Below are 23,865 nucleotides of genomic sequence, written 5' to 3' on the forward strand. Positions count from 1 at the left end.
TTTTAATTTTTTTTTCATTCCACAAATATGAACAACAATGTACAACGTAAACAGTCATTTGTACAAATAATTTAAATAATTTTGAATAAATAATAATAATTTTTATTTTTTATTCATATATTTTATTTTTATTTTTATTTTTTTCATTCCATAAACATGTTGATTTTTGCACATTTTGGGTCCAGATGAATCCACCTGTTCCTCTTGAAAATTGTTGAAATCGGTTTTAGAGGCTTGTCTATAAACTGCAGGGATATTTACACAAAAAGACACACTATAAACCTTGCAATCCTACCTACACTCCGTGTTCCCAGCATTACTGGAGAAGTAGTTCTAGACACATGCAGGTCATATTTTGTAGTGCCACACTTGAGATAAAGTGCCCATGTTGCAACATGGGATATTTACACAGAAAGACACACTATAAACCTTGCAATCCTACCTACACTCCGTGTTCCCAGCATTACAGGAGAACTAGTTCTAGACACATGCAGGTCATATTTTGTAGTGCCACACTTGAGATAAAGTGCCCATGTTGCAACATGGGATATTTACACAGAAAGACACACTATAAACCTTGCAATCCCACCTACACTCCGTGTTCCCAGCATTACAGGAGAACTACTTCTAGACACATGCAGGTCATATTTTGTAGTGCCACACTTGAGATAAAGTGCCCATGTTGCAACATGGGATATTTACACAGAAAGACACACTATAAACCTTGCAATCCCACCTACACTCTGTGTTCCCAGCATTACAGGAGAACTACTTCTAGACACATGCAGGTCATATTTTGTAGTGCCACACTTGAGATAAAGTGCCCATGTTGTAACATGGGATATTTACACAGAAAGACACACTATAAACCTTGCAATCCCACCTACACTCCGTGTTCCCAGCATTACTGGAGAACTAGTTCTAGACACATGCAGGTCATATTTTGTAGTGTCACACTTGAGATAAAGTGCCCATGTTGCAACATGGGATATTTACACAGAAAGACACACTATAAACCTTGCAATCCCACCTACACTCCGTGTTCCCAGCATTACAGGAAAACTACTTCTAGACACATGCAGGTCATATTTTGTAGAACCACACTTGAGATAAGGTGCCCATGTTATAACATGGGATATTTACACAGAAAGACACACTATAAACCTTGCAATCCTACCTACACTCCGTGTTCCCAGCATTACTGGAGAACTAGTTCTAGACACATGCAGGTCATATTTTGTAGTGTCACATTTGAGATAAGGTGCCCATGTTATAACATGGGATATTTACACAGAAAGACACACTATAAACCTTGCAATCCTACCTACACTCCGTGTTCCCAGCATTACTGGAGAACTAGTTCTAGACACATGCAGGTCATATTTTGTAGTGTCACATTTGAGATAAGGTGCCCATGTTATAACATGGGATATTTACACAGAAAGACACACTATAAACCTTGCAATCCTTCCTCCACTCCGTGTTCCCAGCAGTCTAGAAATGGAACACCTAGTACAAAACCCTCGGACCACCGGTGTAAAGAATCCATTTGATGTGATGTCAACCTTGCCCCGTCCTCAGTTCTTCCACAGATATCTAATCACATTGTGACCCAACCACATCCCAAGCTGCGGACCCATTAGAATTCCCAGGAATATACACAAGTGAGCAGTGAGCCGTGTTTTGAACCCAATTGTGATGCATGGCACGAAGCACTGCTCCCTCTTCATTGCTCCTTTCTCCTCTCTGCTCCAAGCTCACTCTTCCAATCCCTTCTCTTCTCAGCCCAAACCTAGTAATTGAGGATTGATACGCAAGGAGAAATTAACAGTGTTTTTTCCTCTAAAAGGATCAGTGACTTAAGATGTAAAAAGACTAAAAAAAAGGACACAAAAGGACATGACAAGATGATGACACAGGGTTAAAAAAAGACAGCGTCAGGACTGATGCATTGCTTTCCTACAATGGGACTCGTGGGAAGAAAGGAGGAGCAAAGATTTTATTTTTTTTTTAAATCAGCAACAGTTGCTATAAATAGCATCATTACATTCTTCAGTCTCTCCGTCCTGACATGCGCTGTGCAAGCACTGAGACAGAAGCCACACAGATGAGGAAGGGGGGCAGGGGGGTGGTTGGGGGGGGGGGGTCTGCCTTCTCTGTCATTCTCGACTTTTTCTCTCAATGAGATTTTCAATGTGCATAGCGGGATGACAACAATAGGGATGTCCACATTTTGACTTGTATAAAATGTATGTTAATATTTTACCTATATTTATTAATTAGGCTACATTCTGATTTTTTTTTTTACAACAACACCCGGGGCTTGTTTCTATCACCGCAATGTTTGAAAAGTTGAAAAAAAAAAGTTGATTCAAGGGCTAAAGCCAGCTGTGATTTCATCATGGAAATGATGATGCCCCTGGATGACTTATGTATATTATTATTTATTATTAGAGCTTATTAAAAATATTTACAATTGAATGCATCACATAATCAGTTCACAGTTCCACATGTCCAAAAGGAGTAGGAAGAAGCAAAGCTTATTAAATCCTACCCCTCCATCTGGTACTTTTACAATCAGTAACTGTTACATTTGTTCACTTCCTGCTTTCCTAATATAGTTTCTTGTTTTTTTTTGTTTTTTGTTTTATTTTATTTTAATTTTATTTTTATTTTTATTTTTACTACAATTTTTATTTTAATTTTATTTTTACTACTATTTTTTTTTTTGTACTCCGGTTTCCTCCCACATTCCAAAAACATGCTATGTTAATTGGTAATGGTTTTATTTCATTTGAACATGCATTAGATTACAATTGAATGCATCACATAATCAGTTCACAGTTCCACATGTCCAAAAGGAGTAGGAAGAAGCAAAGCTTATTAAATCCTACCCCTCCATCTGGTACTTTTACAATCAGTAACTGTTATATTTGTTCACTTCCTGCTTTCCTAATATAGTTTCTTGTTTTTTTTTTGTCTGTTTTTTTGTTTTTTGTTTTATTTTAATTTTATTTTTATTTTTACTACTATTTTTATTTTTATTTAATTTTTACTACTATTTTTATTTTTACTTGTACTCCGGTTTCCTCCCACATTCCAAAACATGCTATGTTAATTGGTAATGGTTGTATTTCATTTGAACATGCATCAGATTTACAATTGAATGCATCACATAATCAGTTCACAGTTCCACATGTCCAAAAGGAGTAGGAAGAAGCAAAGCTTATTAAATCCTACCCCTCCATCTGGTACTTTTACAATCAATAACTGTTACATTTGTTCACTTCCTGCTTTCCTAACATCTCTTTCTAACCTTCAAAGATATTTAAATTAGCATTTTAGTGCCTTTCCAAGGTCCTCAAGAATGACAGCTGAGCAGACACTTTTTTCCACGATGTAAACTCCCATTCAGGTTCATTTGATAAAGTAATTTCTTGTGATTTTATTCTGAAAGTACAGTACTACTTCCCTTTAAAAAAAAAAACTATTGACAGATCACTTTGGTTGAACGTTGTGTTGCACTTAAACTTCCAAACTTACTAAAACTTTGCACTCACCCTGCACTTGTTCTATTTTGGTCTCGATCTGAGTGAAGTTTTTCCTGGTATGAAATATTTAATAATGTTACACAGTTCCAAAATTACAACTATTTTTGTAGCCTTTCTGCCATCTGACTTTGGAGTAGAGTTTATGCATGGGATACGTGCTTCATAGTGAATCAGACTTAACTGCAGTTATATTTAGACCATCTGTGCCGTGAAGTGGGTCATTGTGGTGTCTTTTCTCACTGGCTGCACCTCACTCACCGATTTCATCAATACCTCTTAAAAGATAATAAAAGAAGTAACTCTCAAATTAAAAAATGCTGTTTTTGCGGGTTTTGAAGTCAGATTGTGTTTATACACAATATACATATAATTTCTTCATAGTGTTATTCATTCATTCTACCGCTTAGGGTCACGGGGGTTGCTGGAGCCTATCCCAGCTGTCTTCGGGCGAGAGGCGGGGTACACCCTGGACTGGTGGCCAGCCAATCACAGGGCACATATAGACAAACAACCATTCACACTCAAATTCATACCTATGGACAATTTGGAGTCGCCAATTAACCTAGCATGCATGTTTTTACCTGGAGAAAACCCCACACATGCACGGGGAGAACGTGCAAACTACCAAGGTGGGAATCGAACCTAATTCTGAGTCACCTGAGTCACCAATTAACCAAATTAGCCTAATTAGCCATGATTTCAGAAACTGGAGTACCCAGAAACGAAAACACACGCACAAATGAGGAGAATATGCTCACACTCCACACAGAGATGCCCAAGCGGGGAATCGAACGTGGGTCTCCTAGGTGATAGATGATGTGGCCTGCGCAGTAACCACTCCTCCACCATATTGGATGGATAGATGGATGGATGGATAGATGGATGGATGGATGGATAGATGGATAGATGGATAGATGGATAGATGGATGGATGGATGGATGGATGGATAGATGGATGGATAGATAGATAAATTGGTGGGTGGATGGATGGATGGATGGATGGATGGATGGATGGATGGATGGATAGATAGATCGTTGGGTGGATGGATGGATGGATGGATGGATAGATAGATGGATAGATAGATCGGTGGGTGATGGATGGATGGATGATAGAGGGATGGATGGATGGATGGATAGATGGATAGTTGGATAGATAGATCGGTGGGTGGATGGATGGATGGATGGACGGATAGATAAATCGGTGGGTGGATAGATGGATGGATGGATGGATGGATAGATAGATCGGTGGGTGGATGGATGGATGGATGGATGGATAGATAAATCGGTGGGTGGATAGATGGATGGATGGATGGATAGATAGATCGGTGGGTGGATGGATAGATAGATGGATAGATAGATTGGTGGATGGATGGATGGATAGATCGGTGGGTGGATGGATGGATAGAAGGATGGATGGATAGATGGATTGTTAGATAGATAGATAGATAGATAGATAGATAGATAGATAGATAGATAGATAGATAGATAGATAGATAGATAGATAGATAGATAGATAGATAGATAGATAGATAGATAGATAGATAGATAGATAGATAGATAGATAGATAGATAGATAGATAGATAGATAGATAGATAGATAGATAGATAGATAGATAGATAGATAGATAGATAGATAGATAGATAGATAGATAGATAGATAGATAGATAGATAGATAGATAGATAGATAGATAGATCGGTGGATGGATAGATGGATAGATGGATAGATCGGTGGGTGGATAGATCGGTGGGTGGATGGATAGATGATAGATAGATCGGTGGGTGCATGGATGGATGGATGGATGGATGGATAGATAGATCGGTGGGTGGGTGGATGGATGGATGGATAGATAGATCGGTGGGTGGATGGATGGATGGATGGATAGATAGATCGGTGGGTGGATGGATGGATGGATAGATAGATCGGTGGGTGGATGGATGGATGGATGGATAGATGGATAGATAGATCGGTGGGTGGATGGATGGATAGATGGATAGATAGATCGGTGGGTGGATGGATGGATGGATGGATAGATAGATCGGTGGGTGGATGGATGGATGGATGGATAGATAGATCGGTGGGTGGATGGATGGATGGATGGATAGATAGACTTCCTTTATTGTCATTGCACAATAACACAGCAGTGAAATTGCCAACGAAATGTATATTATTATTATTATTATTATTATTATTATTATTATTATTATTATTATTATTATTATTATTATTATTATTATTATTATTATTATTATTATTATTATTATTATTATTATACAGTATATACAAATATAAAACTATGAACAAGTCGGGTGTATGTATGTTTTCTTCGGTCAATTGACCACGAACCAATCAGAGGACGGAAAAATGCAGACATGACTGTACGCCTGCTAGCAGGCGCTGTGAGGTGAATCAGAAATCGGATATGTTCAAGAACCAGTCATATTGCGAGTAGGTTTTAAGTGGGCAGATTTCACGACCTGGCAACACAAAGACACTGACATCTGATTGGACAAAACCTTGACCTTAAATATGTATTCTGATTCAAAACAAGCCTAATGCAAGTTTACAATGGGACTAAAATAGCATCTCAGGGGGAGAATATTTCTGAAAGAATATGCATAAAATCGCAACCATTTTTGTAAATCAGCATATCACATATGCTTCCTCTTGAAACATTCTACCCTGGAGGCGATTCACTTCTCTGCTCATCTCTTTGTAACCTTCAAAGATATTTAAATTAGCATTTTAGTGCCTCTCCTGTCCCCCGATGATGGAGATCTTCTTTCCAAGGTCCTCAGGGTTGACAGCTGAGCAGACACTTGTCTTTTTTTCTCATATTCACACCCTTCTTTTTTTCCAGCACTGTGGGTGGAATTCAAACTCACTATTGGAGAAGCACTGTCTTATATGCTTGCACTCAAAAATATTCAACCTTCAAGTTCATTAATTTGGTGTAATTTGAAGAAATAAATGGGGTGTAAGATGTACACAAAGTCTGACACTTGTATGTATCTCATTTTGTCATTGTACTCTATGTCCGATTTTCAAACAGTTATGTAGTTTAGTTCATATCTGTTGGGTTCAATCAGACTGTCAATGATGCTATTATGAATGACAAGACACATAATATAAAAGTGGCAGGATTGGAAGCGTACATTAAGTGTTTTACGCACACTATAAACCTTGCAATCCAACCTTCAGTCATTAGCCACGTTTACATGAGGAGTTTTTCTCTTTCCGAATGAACCTTTCCGAAAGCAATGGTATAAATGGAAAGGAATATTCCAATCGAGTGTTTACATGCGGCGCTATAATCAACCAGAATAGTCAATGGGGCATGCGCAGTAAAGCGTAAACACCAACATCACGTGATGCCGACTTCCTACAGTTTTTTTCACTTGTTGGAATAACTCGAGTTAACTCGAGTTTTTTGTTCGTCCAGTCTTGAAATTTAGTTTGAATCAAAAACAAACTTTCCGCAGCAGTCCAGTGCCGATTGCTCGCCTCCATTTTTTTAAATCGAAGAACGTCTGGAGCTGCGTGTTACGTCATATCTCAGCATTCGCTGAAAGAACGCTACCCGGGAACAGGAAAAGATAAAGTTCAATCTTGCTAATATTTTATAATTAAGCACATGTTTTATATAGATATGTATTTTCTTTTTTTTAATAAAACTGGACTTGTGAATGGCGTATAGAAGGGTTTAGATTCTGTTCCACAGATGGAGCTAATGCACACGAAAGCTGCTTGCCAACCGCCAATAAACAACAGAAGAAGAAAAACATCACGAAGAAGAACGCAGTCTGACAACTTTCCGTTTGAGCGGGTACAAGATATCTCAATCGGATTGGGGAAAGGAATATTCCACCTCTGTGAATCCGATTATATATTCATTCGGATTGGCACTTTTCTTCCGGAATGAGGTGTATACAAAGGTTACATTCTTTTTGTTTGACCAAAATAACCCGAATGGAATTGGAATATTTGGGTCCATGTATACGTGGCTATTGATGTAATAAAGATCCTCCATTTATCTCATGATTATAATCATGAGATAAATGGTCAATGAGTAGGTTTACATGCAGTCAAATAACCGGAATATTATCTGTACACACAGCCATATAAAGACTAATAATACTTAAAAAAACTGGAAAATGCTTGTATTTAGTGGATGTTGTGGGATATTCCGGAATATTTCAGAAACCGGAATAATGACTCCATGTAAACAAAGTGTTAGTGTTAGTTGTTAAATCCTTGTTTTTCCATCCAATCTTGCTTAAATTCTACAGACGTGTCCTTGTAGCAAATGTAGCACAATAACTGGAATAATTGGAATATTTAGGTCCATGTAAATGTGACTATTGGCGGTGCAGAGTATGGAGACTTCCTAGTGAAGTGAGCAAAAAAAAAAAAAAAAAATCTCTGCTCTGCACATTTGAAGCTGCTGAACTGTTACTGATATCCCGATGGGCACAGATGGAGGAAGTCAAAGTCAGGTGAAGGAAATTGTGGGACGTTAGATTCTAGCATCTAAAATTAAACAGCCGTTGATTTTAGACGGTTTTATGTTTATTTATGGCATCACAGCAGGAAGTCTGTCTCACTGCCAGGTAGTTCCACGTTCTCCCTGTGCTTATGTGGGTTTACGTAAGGTACACCGAACCCAATTCTGGACCAAACAGTTGGACTGAGAACAACTGAGAGACTGACCAAACAAAAAGATCATCCTTAAAGCAGAGTATGAGTCCATGCATGGATGTCTAGCAGGCGTCCGAACCTGTTTTGATAGAATCTTATGCACAGGTTGTGTTTTGATCTGACAAATATTAAGTAATGTTGATCAAATGTGGAATTACTACAGCCTCTGCTTGGACATTAACACCGAAATTCATATCAAAACTGACACTGGAACACTAGCCACGTATACATGGACCCAAACATTCCAATTCCATTCGGGTTATTTGCTCAAACAGAAAGAATGTAACCTTTGTATGCACCTCATTCCGAAAGAAAAGTGCCAATCCGAATGAATATATAATCGGATTCCCAAGGGTGGAATATTCCTTTCCCCAATCCGATTGAGGTATCTTGTACCTGCTCAAACGGAAAGTTGTCAGACTGCGTTCTTCTTCGTGGTGTTTTTCTTCTTCTGATGTTCATTGGCGGTTGGCAAGCAGCTTTGGTGTGCATTAGCGCCATCTGTGGAACAGAATCTAAACCCTTCTATACGCCATTCACAAGTCCAGTTTTATTAAAAAAGAAAATACATATCTATATAAAACATGTGCCGAGCTTAATTATAAACCAGTAGCAAGATTGAACTTTATCTTTTCCTGTTCCCGGGTAGCGTTCTTTCAGCAAATGCTGAGATATGACGTAACACGCAGCTCCGGACGTTCTTCCATTTAAAAAAATGGAGGCGAGCAATCGGCACTGGGCTGCTGCGGAAAGTTTGTTTTTGATTCAAACTAAATTTCAAGACTGGACGAAGGAAAAACTGGGAATACGGAGTTATTCCAACAAGTGAAAGAAAAACTGGAGGAAGTCGGTATCACGTGATGTTGGTGTTTACGCTTTACTGCGCATGCCCCATTGACTATTCTGGTTGATTATAGCGGCGCATGTAGACACGCCATTGGAATATTCCTTTCCATGTATACCATTGCTTTCGGGAAGGTCATTCGGAAAGATTCCATTCGGAAAGAGAAAAACTCCTCATGTAAACGTGGCTATTGTTGGTGATAACCAAAGATATCTCAGTACTGTGGGAGAACCTATAACCAGATTTTTTTGAGTATACTGAAGTTGGGCTAAGACTGATAGAAATGGATGGTCGTTTGCGATAACTTGGGTTATATAGTCTAATTATTGATTTTTTTCAATGCAAATTTGACTTGGCCACACTGGATTTCATCCCTTACTGTGTTTGTGTGACTTTTTGTTACGGTACTACTGCCTGACAGAGCGCTCACCATTCCAAATACTGTACACACCTCTCATGAAAACTGAACCCATATCCCTGTTTACCATTCCAAAACCACATAGAGGCGAAGTAAACTGTACTCCATTGTGGAAACATACGTAGCATCAAACAGCCTTAGGAGTCAACTGTCAGACTGTATCAGACATTGAACCACAACTGCGGAATAGGTGTTTCCTGTTCATTGAACCAACATGCTTTGTGCTGTTTACTGAAAGACTCATTGGAATTCCATGCAAACTCCAAGCATCAGAATATGAGCCCACTGGCAGTTATTACTGCTGCACTCTGCAGGCTTCAATTCTGAAGACTGCAGACCATGAAATCCGCAAAATAAAGTAGCAGTCGAGCTTAAAAGGCATCAGACATTGAAGTACGCATCCCAGTGTCCGACCATAAGGTATGAACCAAAATCAGAAATCATGCTTGTATGTCTTTATGTTTTTTGTACTGTGTAATAGAGTGAAGTAGTCGTTACCTCCATTGAAAAAAAAAATATTTTCTTTTTTAATAAAATGGAACTTGTGACATGCGTATAGAAGGGTTTAGATTCTGTTCCACAGATGGCGCTAATGCACACGCTAATGCTTGTCAACCGCCAATAAAAAAACAGAAGAAGAAAAACACCACGAAGAAGAACGCAGTCTGACAACTTTCCGATTGAGCGGGTACAAGATACCTCAATCGGATTGGGGAAAAGGAATATTCCACCCCTGGGAATCCCATTATATATTCATTCGGATTGGCACTTTTCTTTCGGAAAAACGTTACATTTTTTCCGTTTGAGCAAATAACCCGAATGGAATTGGAATATTTGGGTCCATGTAAATGTGGCTAATGTCCTGGTGGCTGCTGACCAGTAGAACATTCGAACCCACTGCAACACCCGGCCTAAGAACCTTAGAAAAGTGTAGACTGTTGACTAATATGAAATACATTTTTAGACTATTCTGTTCAGTAAAGCATACTCATAGGACTGCTATTTCCTTTTCATGATTTTTTTAATCTAGCTTTTAATTGATTTTTATGTAGCTCTTTAACTTGTAAAACACTACAAATTAAATTTATTCTTAATATTATTGGTGGCTATACTTCCACCCCAAGGGAAATTACATAATAATTATTTCCCAGGATATTTCCTTGGTTCTGACTCGTAATCCCATTTCTCCTAGATAAGACCAAGCAAGATGCTCTTCATTGAAAAACCCTTTAAGTCTGAATAGATGTAATCCTATGCCACTGACTGTAATAAACATTTTATTTCCTCTAATTCTATTGCTCGTCTAAATCCGGGAATGGAATTGAAATTGCTTTTCTGAATGGCTACCCAGGCAGGCACAGCGGAACATTACAGAGGCTTGATGCTCTGAGATCAGAGTCAAATGAACAAATTCAGCCACAGGCGTAAACAATGACTGACTGGTCAGGCTTAAGGAGGATTTGCAGGCTCTTTCTTGCCGTTTGCATCAATAATGTTGCGCATCAGTAGGTTAGCGTGCAAATAAGAGACCTTTGCTTAGATATTCCACTCACGATATATATACACTCCTGGAACTGGTTTGCTAGCTACTTAAACAAACCGAGTCCAGCAAGTAAAGACTGAAAACATCCGCTCATCATCACCAAAGGGGGTGCCGCAAGGCTCCATTTTAAGCCCAACACTGTTTTTCCATCTACATAAATAATGTAGCCTTATCTGCTGGGAATTCCAAGATCCAGAAAGATCGGAAACCTCGAATTAGAACGCTAACAACTCTGTCTTAATTCAGGACAAACGAAATCTGAAGTCACCATAATAAACCAACAATAAGGAGCCTACAGCCATTACAAGCCTAGCTAGCTAGCCTGGCTAATAGCTGCTTTTAGGCCGAACTCCATAACATCTCGGAATCTGCAATACCGACTGGTAAAAGACAGCATTTGCTATAACAACGAACATTAAACACCTTTTCACCTTTCGCCAAGTGGCCAAGTTGGCAACACTACCGCTGTCTTTCCTTCATGTTTTGATAAGGATAAACAACGTCACTTCCTGTTGACAAGGGAAGGACATTACCGGCTCCGACTTAGTTTTAAACAGTTTTTGGGTAAAATTCATGACCATAATATGTGTCAGAACCTCTAATAAAAGCTAAGAGCGCTAACAACTGTCTTAATTCAGGACAAACAAAGTCTGAACTCACCATAATAAACCAACAGCAAGGAGCCTACAGCCATTACAAGGCGAGCTAGCTAGCCTGGCTAATAGCCGCTTCCGACTTAGTTTTAAACCGTTTTTGGTAAAAATTCACGACCATAACATGTGTCAGCACCTCTAATAAGAGCGCTAACAACTCTGTCTTAATTCAGGACAAGTCTGAACTCACCATAATAAACCAACAGCAAGGAGCCTACAGCCTTAGAAGGTTAGCTAGCTAGCCTGGCTAATAGCTGCTTTTAGCCCGAACTCCATAACATCTCGGTAGCTCCAACTTAGTTTTAAACCGTTTTGGGGGAAAATTCACAACCATAATATGTGTCAGCACCTCTAATAAGAGCTAAGAGCGCTAACGACTGTCTTAATTCAGGACAAACGAAGTCTAAAGTCACCATAATAAACCAACGGCAAGGAGCCTACAGCCATTACAAGGCGAGCTAGCTAGCCTGGCTAATAGCCGCTTCCGACTTAGTTTTAAACTGTTTTTGGTAAAAATTCACGACCATAACATGTGTCAGCACCTCTAATAAGAGCGCTAACAACTCTGTCTTAATTCAGGACAAGTCTGAACTCACCATAATAAACCAACAGCAAGGAGCCTACAGCCTTAGAAGGTTAGCTAGCTAGCCTGGCTAATAGCTGCTTTTAGCCCGAACTCCATAACATCTCGGTAGCTCCAACTTAGTTTTAAACCGTTTTGGGGGAAAATTCACAACCATAATATGTGTCAGCACCTCTAATAAGAGCTAAGAGCGCTAACGACTGTCTTAATTCAGGACAAACGAAGTCTAAAGTCACCATAATAAACCAACGGCAAGGAGCCTACAGCCATTACAAGGCGAGCTAGCTAGCCTGGCTAATAGCCGCTTCCGACTTAGTTTTAAACTGTTTTTGGTAAAAATTCACGACCATAACATGTGTCAGCACCTCTAATAAGAGCGCTAACAACTCTGTCTTAATTCAGGACAAGTCTGAACTCACCATAATAAACCAACAGCAAGGAGCCTACAGCCTTAGAAGGTTAGCTAGCTAGCCTGGCTAATAGCTGCTTTTAGCCCGAACTCCATAACATCTCGGTAGCTCCAACTTAGTTTTAAACCGTTTTGGGGGAAAATTCACAACCATAATATGTGTCAGCACCTCTAATAAGAGCTAAGAGCGCTAACGACTGTCTTAATTCAGGACAAACGAAGTCTGAAGTCACCATAATAAACCAACAGCAAGGAGCCTACAGCCATTACAAGGCGAGCTAGCTAGCCTGGCTAATAGCCGCTTCCGACTTAGTTTTAAACCGTTTTTGGTAAAAATTCACGACCATAACATGTGTCAGCACCTCTAATAAGAGCGCTAACAACTCTGTCTTAATTCAGGACAAGTCTGAACTCACCATAATAAACCAACAGCAAGGAGCCTACAGCCTTAGAAGGTTAGCTAGCTAGCCTGGCTAATAGCTGCTTTTAGCCCGAACTCCATAACATCTCGGTAGCTCCAACTTAGTTTTAAACCGTTTTGGGGGAAAATTCACAACCATAATATGTGTCAGCACCTCTAATAAGAGCTAAGAGCGCTAACAACTGTCTTAATTCAGGACAAACAAAGTCTGAAGTCACCATAATAAACCAACGGCAAGGAGCCTACAGCCATTACAAGGTTAGCTAGCTAGCCTGGCTAATAGCTACTTTTAGCCCGAACTCCATAACATCTCGGTACATCCAACTTAGTTTTAAACCGTTTTTTTCTAATAAGAGCTAAGAGCGCTAACAACTCTGTCTTAATTCAGGACAAACGAAGTCTGAAGTCACCATAATAAACCAACAGTAAGGAGCCGACAGTCATTACAAGGCTAGCTAGCTAGCCTGGCTAATAGCTTCTTTTAGCCCGAACTCCATAACATCTCGGAATCTTCAACCACGACTGATGAGAGACAGCATTTGCTATAACAACGAACATTAAACACCGAAAATAGTTGTTAAGGCAAGCTAACAGGCTAATCAACAGACAGTGTTGGCATATGGTGTTGCCTAGCAACCGCAACCACAACCGCAACGATCAATGCTAGCATTCTGAATTCTTTTAGGTTGAAGTTATTATCTGAAAGCACAACAATTTTTACCCTCAAAACGACTGCTCATTCAAGTGAAGCGTTCAAAAGAGCCGTCTCTTTTTTTTTTTTTGTCTTCTCATGTGTTATAAACGATGAAACAGTTGACCTATATTTCATGTCTGAGGGGCTGGTAGAGTACTTGAACACAACACTCGTACTGCAGAGACGTGTTATTTTTCTCCTACATTTCAAATGAGAAGTGATGTGTTGCAGTGAGATGTGCCCATGTACCCCCCACAGGGACAGCTTTACTTGTTTAAAAAAAAAAAAAAAAAGTGTTAATCAGAATCAGTCTAAAAATAGACTCAGTATTTTTAGCTCACGGTGGCAAATTTAGAAGTGCTGCCAACTCAGGCTGGATCATCATTTTTTATAGAGCTCTTACATTATTTAGTATGTATTAAATGTCAACGCAAGGGCAATATACAGTATAATTTACACAAGATGTCTCATGTAGCACAACAGGAATTAATGCTACGTCTGTTAGTCACAATTTTTCACCTACTTTGCTTACTGTTCACATGAAGGTCAAAAGTCAAATTAAAACAGATTTATTGAGTACCAACAGCTGCAATGAACGATTAGACCTATTTATAACCAATGGTGATTGGTTTATGGTTTCACGGTTACAGACGCACTATGAATTAGCAGAAAAATATTAGCCGCATTTGACCGTCACGTTAATCACCAAAAGTGAAGGTCATATTCCCGCACGTTGCAAGCAACAATCTCATTCTTGCAAAAAAACCTAAACCTTTTTCCACACATATAACTGCCAGATTGCTACAGTATCCTTGAACATGTTAAAGGATCTGTTAAAGGGAACGATAAGAAAACTGGGAAAACTGATTTTCATTCATTCATTTTCTACCACTTATCGTCACAAGAGTCGAGGGGGTGCTGGAGCTTATCTCAGCTGTCTTCAGGTGAGAGGCGGGTTACACCCTGGACTGGTGGCCAGCCAATCACAGGGCACATATAGACAAACAACCATTCACACTCACATTCATACCTATGGACAATTTGGAGTCGCTAATTAACCTAGCATGTTTTTGGAATGTGGGAGGAAACCGGAGTACCCGGAGAAAACCCACGCATGCACGGGGAGAACATGCGAGTGTGGAATTGAATTCGCGTCTCCTAGCTGTGAGGCTTGTGCGCTAACCACTCAAACGCCGTGCAACCGAGTACTGATTTTGAATAACAAAAAAAAAAACAAGACTTATAGGTGAAAGATCAAATCTTTAAAGTATTACCAGTCACAATTTATCCAAGTGGTTAGCGCGCAGACCTCACAGCGAAGAGACCAGGGTTCAATTCCACCCTCGGCCATCTCTGTGTGGAGTTTGCATGTTCTCCACCATGCATGCGTGGGTTTTCTCCGGGTACTCCGGTTTCCTCCCACATTCCAAAAAAACATGCTAGGTTAATTAGCGACTCCAAATTGTCCATAGGTATGAATGTGAGTGTGAATGGTTGTTTGTCTATATGTGCCCTGTGATTGGCTGGCGACCAGTCCAGGGTGTACCCCGCCTCTCGCCTGAAGACAGCTGGGATAGGCTCCAGCACCCTTGTGAAAATGAATGAATGAATCTATCCAATAATGTAAACAATTTCTGGGTATTTTCCTCCACAAAACAGTGGTTATCAACTGTTTTTTTTTTTCATTGACTCACAGTTTGAAATGTAGAACCTGATGTAGTACTTATCTAATAGGTACTGTACATACTGAGCTGGAAACTGAAAGCAACAGCAAAATGCAACAACAAAACCAAGTGTATTCAAGGGTCAAAATACTTATTGTGTATTTTTCCATTTGACACAACCAAAGAACTGATTTTTGTAGTTCTCGCAGAACGTATTTAGCATCTGTCGACCAGTAACAATCGAGTACTATTCGGTCTATGAAAATACATTCAAGTATCCATGGAACTCTACTCTCAGATGTGGCAACTGCAACAACAAAGTCCTGAACTCCATACTGACATACGTCATTGTGGTTTTTTTTGGGGTTTTTTTTTTTTAGAAGGAACGAGACTGTCAAGTTCAAGCACACCCAGGACAATGTCCTCAACATGACATAGTAATGTCTACTAGGAAGGTATGCAGGAGTGCCCGAGTTTCATTCCGTTCACAGAAGCACAGGCACACAGCCAGGAAAATTATAAAAAAAACAAACAAAAAAAAAACAAGTACAAGTCAAGTTAAGAGTTTGAATGAAAAAAAACTGCGCACAAACTCCTAAACCCAAACGTACCTCTCATTGGATTCTGGATCCACAGGATCCCTCCGATAAGATGAGGAGACTGACCGAGCATTGCCCAAAATCAGTGTCTGGTAAGCTTTAGAAGGTCACAGTTTCTTCTCCGAAAGAGTCTTCAGTAGCTATACGGTATTCATTCACAATCACAAGAAGAAGATCCTCATGTTGTACCACCTGCTGCCGGATGAACCTTCTGAACTGAACCGGTCTTTGCAAATATATACACACACACACACACACACACACAGTTACATCACAACATGACAAAGCTTTCTGAATTTCAAAACAATGGTATTGGTGCACTTGTAAGGATTCCGCAAGAGGATGATTGTGCAAAAAAAAAAAAATAATAAAATTAGCGCCACAGTGATATAGAAACCATGTCATGTGCTAATACAACAGCCAAGTGATGCGCAAAGGCGAGACAGGCTCAGTTGCAAGCATCAACCAATCATGACAAGCTTTCACACTTGACTTGTTCTGAGTCTGGGCACGCATCATTTTTATGTTTTATTTTATTTTTATTTTTTTTTAAAACTATTTCCGTTTTGAGGCAAAAAAAAAAAACAAATCAAAACACCGCGATCTTACCTTCGACGGCCATAATGTTACTCCACAGATGCGGGCATCACTCGCTAAAGAGCTGTGAGGAAAATAGCAAAGTCAACCTCTCTCATTGTGTACCTTCTTCGGCTGTGTTATCGTCTCCCTGCTGCGGGAAAAAGAAAGCCAGGGTATACAGCTGCTGCCTCGGTGCATGTTGGGAAATGTAGTCTGTGTGCTAACCACCAGAACAGAGGAGCAGCGACTATGTTAAGTCTAAAGAACTACAGTGTATTATAGAAGGCTCGCAATATGTTAGATTTTCGACTTTCAAGGAAAAATTGAGTTAAAACTTTGATATAACTGTGATATAAATTATAAAATAATGTGATATAAATTATATAAAATTATAGATAAGTTATTATTATTATTATTATTATTATTATTATTATTATTATTATTATTATTATTATTATTATTATTATTATTATTATTATTATTATTATTATTATTATTATTATTATTATTATTATTATTATTGTTGTTGTTATTATTGTTATTATTATTATTATTATTATTATTATTATTATTATTATTATTATTATTATTATTATTATTATTATTATTATTATTATTATTATTATTATTTACTATTATTATTATTTACTATTATTATTATTTACTATTATTATTATTAAAAAAAATTTTATTTAATTTGAATATTTTTTTATTTTATTTTATTTTATTTTATTTAGTAATATAATTTTATATAACTAGTACAGGTCAGAAGAAGGGGGTTCCTCTCAGATTAAGTGCACAAGCTAATGCTGCTGTTTAGTGCACTTCACCGAGTGCACTCACCAATAAAATGTTTGCAGAAAAATGTATTATACACCATGACTTTTTACAGCCTGAGTCGTGTTTTTTAAATGTAATAAAAAATATTGCTAATTCAATAATAAAATATAATGTCATAATGTCATATATTTCTGGGTTGCAGTATACCACTTTCCCCTTGAGCTGGAAGGTGCTTATCGCTGCCGCCCTTCCACAGACAGGAGTCAAATGCATCCCATGTATTTTTATTCTTTTTTAAATGAATGATTATCAGAAAAATTAAAATTTTACTAGGGTATATACAGAGAAAATACCACATCTGATCACCACAAGGAACATATTATAATTCATGTTACTAAGCTTATTCAGTAATTATATTACTAATTCCACACTAACTTTAATGTTATATTATTTTACCTGAATTTAAGATTAATATTTATATTTTTAAATGTCCGGTATAAGTCATATGACACTATAGTGCAGTTAAACTGATTGTAGTACCAAATGTGACCAGCAGAGGTACTCATATCCTCAGAGATGTTGCGAAGCCAGTTTCAAAGAAGAAGCAAAGTTTGCACATGCGTAGTACGACACACATCGCGGACAAGCTGCTGACCGGATGTTGCTGCGTTTTGCCCATGAATGGATTGTGTTTCCGGTATGGACAGGTGAGTTTAAATATAAAAAATAACGCTAATTCACACTCAAATTCAACCCAAATCGGAACGACAGCCACTTAGCTAGCATTGAAGTTTAATGTGTGACCATTATTATTGTTATTATGAACATTTCTGAGTTTTTTCTGACAAAAACGGCTCAATGAACAGCGGCCCAGTGTGCCCCAAAAGAAGTGAAAGCATTTCTGACTTGACCACTAATGATGGTTAACTCTGCTTCCTTGCTGGTGGGGTACATGTTGAAGGAATATCCACGGGGCTGTCCTGCTTGTAGAAACCGACCCAGATTAGTGACAAACACCACTGACTGGATGAAGGAGGTAACTTTTCCAGAAATCTGAATGATGGCTTCACCATCATACAATTCAAAATCCTTGACTCGGCCAGATTGACTCCCGACCACAGGAGACCAGATATGACCATAGCGGAGCTGCAAGCTGATGAGATAAACAGATGGAAACCAAAGTGTTAATCATGTGAGAATAAACATATCTATTTAACCCTTAGATGCATAAGTGGGTCAAAAATGACCCGATGAGGTTGTTTTCTTGAAATATCTTCGTAATTAAAATTTTTTATCATTTCATATTCTAGGTATTCCCCCCAAAAACATGTTTTTGATATTATGCCATTCACATTTTTAACTTACCTTTTATGCATTTTAAGACATTTTTGTTTTTGTGTTACTACCCCAACCTTCCATAAGTGGGTCAAAAATGACCTGGTCAGGTTGTTTTCTTGAAATATCTTTGTAATTATTTTTTTTTAATTATTTCATATTCCAGGTATTCCCCCAAAAATCATGTTTTTGATATTATGCCATTCACATTTTTAAGTTAACTTCTATACATTTTAAGAAATTTTTGTTTTTGTGTTACTACCCCAACCTTCCATAAGTGGGTCAAAAATGACCCGGTCAGGTTGTTTTCTTGAAATATCTTTGTTATGAAAATTTTTATATCATTTCATATTCTAGGTATTCCCCCCAAAAACATGTTTTTGATATCATGCCATTCACATTTTTAACTTAAATTTGATACATTTTAAGAAATTTTTGTTTTTGTGTTACTACCCCAACCTTCCATAAGTGGGTCAAAAATGACCCGGTCAGGTTGTTTTCTTGAAATATCTTCGTAATGAAAATTTTTTATCATTTCATATTCCAGGTATTCCTCAAAAAACACATGTTTGATATCAAACCATTCACATTTTTAACTTTTATACATTTAAAAAAAAAATAGTTTTTGTGTTACTACCCCAACCTTCCATAAGTGGGTCAAAAATGACCTGCATGCATTTTCTATGCAATCCAATAGGAACCTTTGATTCTTATCAACTTTGGCTGTCAGGAATAAATTAACTGTAGACCACACAGACTATATCACCCCTCAGGAAGATTATTTTACACATCAAGTATTATAGTCATATAATATTGTGTATGTGTCTTTCATGACTGTTAGTATTATCAACAAATTAGCCTACTTTATAACTAGCTGACACTAGCTGGCTAACATTACTATATATATTGTTGGGCATTACTCTTTTGTTTCCTGTTTCCATGCCTTGACTGCTGGATGATCTAAAAAAGTGAAAAATGAAGATGTTTCTAACATGAAATCATTCTTGTGTGGTCCTAAGTACAATACTAAATATCATACAAGTGAATATTCCTAACCAAAATGGCAAAATCGGCATAAAAACGCATTGATTCTAGTATGGGTAGTTTTTGACTCACTTATGGAAGAGTGTAGGGTCCATCTAAGGGTTAAAGCACATAGGCTGGATAATCACCCGGTGATGAAGCTGTTGTATCTCTCCCACACTCGTACTGCTGTTATGCGACCCTCTCCTGTGATACCGAATGCCTCACCTCCTCCAGAGCCCACCGGTACGGAAAAGGAGTACTTCTGAGGCTGGACTATCAAGAAAATGAATGAATTGATGACATCATTTGTAAAATACTGAATAAAAACCAGGACTTACCATCAGAAAAGATGCTTAATAGGAGTAGAGTAAGAACCGCAATATTATTATGCATTCTGTTAAAAAAAAAAAAAACAAAACATCAACTAATATTGTTTTGGATAATATCAATTATGAGATATGCATCGATTTTTACCTTCCTTATTGGATCACAACACAACTGAAAGATACCAAGCAAAGAATCAGCATAAATAATTTATATAGTCTCTAATTCAATATACTTGCTTAAAATTAGTATCAAAAACAAAACACATACCACTTTAACGTGTGCATCGGCGCTCAGGCTGGAAGATCAGTGAGTCTCCAACTCCTTAGCTTGGTTTTGGTTGAAGTCGAGCAGGTTCTGAATACCTCCCACGCATGCCTTAGTCTATTGTTCGATAGCGATAACAACGCGGTCAAGGAAATACAATAAATAGCTCAGTTGACTGCTGCTGTGCCATCGCGGGCACACCCATTAGCTCCTGCTAAGATACTATGATAATAGTGGGTTACAACAAATGACGTCAATATGCCTCAACCATACTGAATCTAGTGGAGAAAGAAACAGAAACATTTAGGGATCCTGGGATTTATGAACTGAAATGAACTTTATACATTTCTTCATTTTATTTACTGTAAACATCACCATGCACCCCAAATTTTGTTCTGATTTGATGTTAAAGCTTCCGGAATTATCTTAATAAAACCTGTTTGAGAGAGAAAAGTGAAACCACAAGAGGTACTTAAGCATCCATTTTCTTCCGTTTCTGGGTAGCAAGCCCAGACTTCCTGGTCTCTGACAACCTCTTCCAGTTTATAGATGGGACATTAGCCACGTTTACATGAGTATTTTTCTCTTTCCAAATGGAATCTTTCCGATTGACCTTTCCGAAAGCAATGGTATACATGGAAAGGAATATTCCATGTATACGTGGCTACTGAGGCGTTCGTAGTCCCACCGTAGTGTCCTCGGTCTGCTCTGGGGCCTCCGCCGGCTTCACCATGAGGGAGGGATCCAAACTAGTTCTTGACATGGCCAAACAGAGCATGTTTGGGACTCAGGCTGTGCGAAGTATGGGTACTAGTTCCTTTAAAGTTAGTACAATACAGACAGATTCCGGCCTCACCATGAGGGAGGGATCCAACGATATCTTTTAGATTGGTACCTAAGTTCTTCAATTCTTGACCCAAACAACGCGTCAACTTGTTTGGGACTCAGGCTGTGGGAAGAATGGATACTAGTTCCTTTAAAGTTAGGACAATACAGACAGATTCCATTCAGGAAATCACTTAATCATTGTGTAGAACTTGGTGTCTGTCCTCTTTCTTCCTGTCAGGATGTTGTGTTCAAGCTCACTGTGTAAAAGTAGGCTTTCAGACAATCTAAGAAAGTTGCTAATTTTAGCATGCTGCTGTGGGGTTCCGGAGTCACAATCGCAGTCACTGATTGCATCTGTTGATGTACCTTTAAAATATTATAGTATTTGATTCAGAGTCAGCTATCAATCTTGCAGTCAAATTATACAAAAATGTCATATAATCACGATTGTACGATTTTGACTAAATGTCAAAACTGAACTCATGTAATATTTAATTTGGATTATTTCATATTAGACTGTGTCAGTCTTCAGATTCCCCCCCCCATGCACATTTTGTCAGTTGCATTTTTTCCAATATCCCAAAAAAAAGGCACACACTTTTTAAAATCATCTTTATTATAGTATGTACTCAGCACTTTTATCACTTGCGTACAATCTTGGATTAGTCAGTCAGTGTTTATTCAATGCCTGATCGTGTCAAAGCACTGTACGAACGATGTGTTATTCCAAAAATTAAAATTTAGTCAAGATACAAAACTGTTAAAGATCAACAGCATGAAGAAAAAGCTACCATTTTAGATTACAAATTATATATGTTTATTAGTTACATTGTGAGGGACAGCAAGAACACCCCAGTGGGCTGCAACGGAGGTGATGGCCCCTTGGACGCTGCCACTTAGAAAGCGCAGCTCGGCGCCCTTGTTGGTGGGGTACATGTTGAAGGAATGACCATGAGGCTCGCCGGCATAAAGAGAGCGACCCATGTTGGTAGTGAACACTATCCACTCCACATAATGTGCATATTTTCCAGAAATCTGCACAATGAACTCGCCATCAAACAGCGTTATCTCTTGTGCTTGGCCGTGACGGTACCCGGAAACATTGGACCAGATGTAGCCGTAGCGAAACTGGAAGCTGATGGAGATAAAAATGAAAAATGTGAAACTAACTTCACTACTTAAGTATACTTCAAAGTGTCAGGCACATTTCACTGCAACCAGCAACCACAATTTAATGTAACAGGTTTTTTTTAGAGTGTCAGGCACATTTCAATGCAACCAGAAACCACAATTTAATGTAACAGGTTTTTTTTAGAGTGTCAGGCACATTTCAATGCAACCAGAAACCACAATTTAATGTAACAGGTTTTTTTTAGAGTGTCAGGCACATTTCAATGCAACCAGAAACCACAATTTAATGTAACAGGTTTTTTTTAGAGTGTCAGGCACATTTCAATGCAACCAGAAAGCATTTCAGTATGTGGAATCAAACTATGGGATGGATTGAGTAAGGACCTCAAACAATGCACAACGATGAGCCAATTCAAGAAACAATACAAGCAGTTGATGTTTGCTAAATACAAGGATGAAGAGTCTTGAACCAGTCATGATGTGCTATATATATCACTATATTGACACTTACTATGGTACACATTATGTCATTGGATGGTCATATCACCTTGTACTTCGGTATGAGGTACATTATTAAAAAAAACAAAAAAAAACCTTAAACTTATGGAAAGCAGGAAGTGAACAAATGGAGCAGTTACTGATTATAAAAGTACCAGAAATTAAAATTAAAATTAAAATTAAAATTAAAATTAAAATTAAAATTAAAATTAAAATTAAAATTAAAATTAAAATTAAAATTAAAATTAAAATTAAAATTAAACTCAATTTTTTAAAAACTTAATTTCTATTATGAAAGCAGGAAGTGAACAAATGTAACAGTTACTGAAGTACCAGATGGAGGGGTAGGATTTAATAAGCTTTGCTTCTTCCTACTCCTTTTTGGACATGTGGAACTGTGAACTGATTATGTGATGCGTTCAATTGTAATCTGATGCATGTTCAAATGAAATAAAAGCATGTGAGCATCTCACCCAAAGATGTAGTTACTGTAGGCCTCCCACACTCGAACAGCAGTAATCCTCCCACTGCCTGTGAGAGCGAAGGAACGACCACTCCCTGAACCCACCGGAGGGGAGAATGAGTAGGTATCGGTCGCAGATTGGTCTGTAAATGCATGGTAAACAAAAACCGTTTGTTATTAAACATTTGGGACACAAACGAAAAAAACAGTCTCCTCTTCGGTAAAACACAAAACTTACAGCCAGCCCAGGAAGAAACTGGGAGAATAGCAAGGACAGCAAAAAGCAGCATTCTGTGAAAAGAAAGAAAGACTTTATCAAAAATCATATCAAGGTGTACAAAAGCCTTTCTTACCTGGTTCTTGTTTTGGAAGTCAATCTATTTTTAGCTGCAGACCTGAGTAATAATTAGAATATTTAAATCCAGTATTGCATAATAAATAAATGAAATATCGCAATACTCACAGATTTAGTGTGTGTTCCGGTTTAAACAGTGAACCCGTTTACGTCCCTTTTTATCACAGCTTCATAATCAGGCATTTGTTATGTTTGTGCTTCCTT

At 38.1% G+C, this 23,865-nt stretch overlaps 3 protein-coding genes across 8 annotated transcripts in view; all 3 read right to left on the reverse strand.

Annotated features, from left to right (window-relative positions):
• The window catches only part of samd12 (sterile alpha motif domain containing 12), a 108,440-nt gene extending 91,471 nt beyond the window's left edge, over nucleotides 1-16,969 (reverse strand). For 2 of the 4 annotated variants that reach the window (XR_009119404.2, XM_058047663.2), the window contains exon 1: nucleotides 16,088-16,329. Coding sequence is in view for 3 of the 4 variants with exons in the window: in XM_058047663.2 (XP_057903646.2) it covers nucleotides 16,088-16,148 (61 nt within the window). In the remaining variant the exon portion in view is untranslated. Of the gene's footprint in view, nucleotides 1-16,087; nucleotides 16,330-16,684 lie in introns of those variants that run through there. The other 2 variants (XM_078791932.1, XM_058047661.2) reach the window with 2 other exon arrangements.
• A 1,240-nt stretch (nucleotides 16,970-18,209) lies between these two features.
• LOC131102163 (zymogen granule membrane protein 16-like) lies at nucleotides 18,210-20,514 on the reverse strand. Its single transcript, XM_058047667.2, has 5 exons — nucleotides 20,390-20,514; nucleotides 20,270-20,293; nucleotides 20,134-20,189; nucleotides 19,942-20,068; nucleotides 18,210-18,587 (listed from the first exon to the last, which is right to left on the reverse strand). Exons 3-5 carry the CDS (start codon nucleotides 20,186-20,188, stop codon nucleotides 18,290-18,292), a joined length of 480 nt encoding a protein of 159 aa, XP_057903650.2. The 5' UTR covers nucleotide 20,189; nucleotides 20,270-20,293; nucleotides 20,390-20,514; the 3' UTR covers nucleotides 18,210-18,289.
• A 1,298-nt stretch (nucleotides 20,515-21,812) lies between these two features.
• LOC131102161 (zymogen granule membrane protein 16-like) lies at nucleotides 21,813-23,862 on the reverse strand. 3 transcript variants are annotated; one of them, XM_058047666.2, is made up of 5 exons: nucleotides 23,770-23,862; nucleotides 23,660-23,701; nucleotides 23,545-23,597; nucleotides 23,317-23,449; nucleotides 21,813-22,349 (listed from the first exon to the last, which is right to left on the reverse strand). In XM_058047666.2, the coding sequence occupies exons 3-5, from the start codon at nucleotides 23,594-23,596 to the stop codon at nucleotides 22,022-22,024; spliced, it is 513 nt and encodes a 170-aa protein (XP_057903649.2). In that variant the 5' UTR covers nucleotide 23,597; nucleotides 23,660-23,701; nucleotides 23,770-23,862; the 3' UTR covers nucleotides 21,813-22,021. The 3 variants fall into 3 exon arrangements, with proteins under 3 accessions (XP_057903649.2, XP_078648059.1, XP_057903648.2); XM_078791933.1 differs by lacking the exon at nucleotides 23,770-23,862 and having other exon boundaries at nucleotides 23,545-23,616; XM_058047665.2 differs by lacking the exon at nucleotides 23,770-23,862 and having other exon boundaries at nucleotides 23,545-23,697.
• Nucleotides 23,863-23,865: the final 3 nt, after the last annotated feature.

The sequence above is a fragment of the Doryrhamphus excisus genome, linkage group LG7 (genome assembly GCF_037039965.1).
Source record: "Doryrhamphus excisus strain RoL-2023G ecotype Guam linkage group LG7, RoL_Dexc_Guam_v1.1, whole genome shotgun sequence".
Taxonomy (NCBI): domain Eukaryota; kingdom Metazoa; phylum Chordata; class Actinopteri; order Syngnathiformes; family Syngnathidae; genus Doryrhamphus; species Doryrhamphus excisus.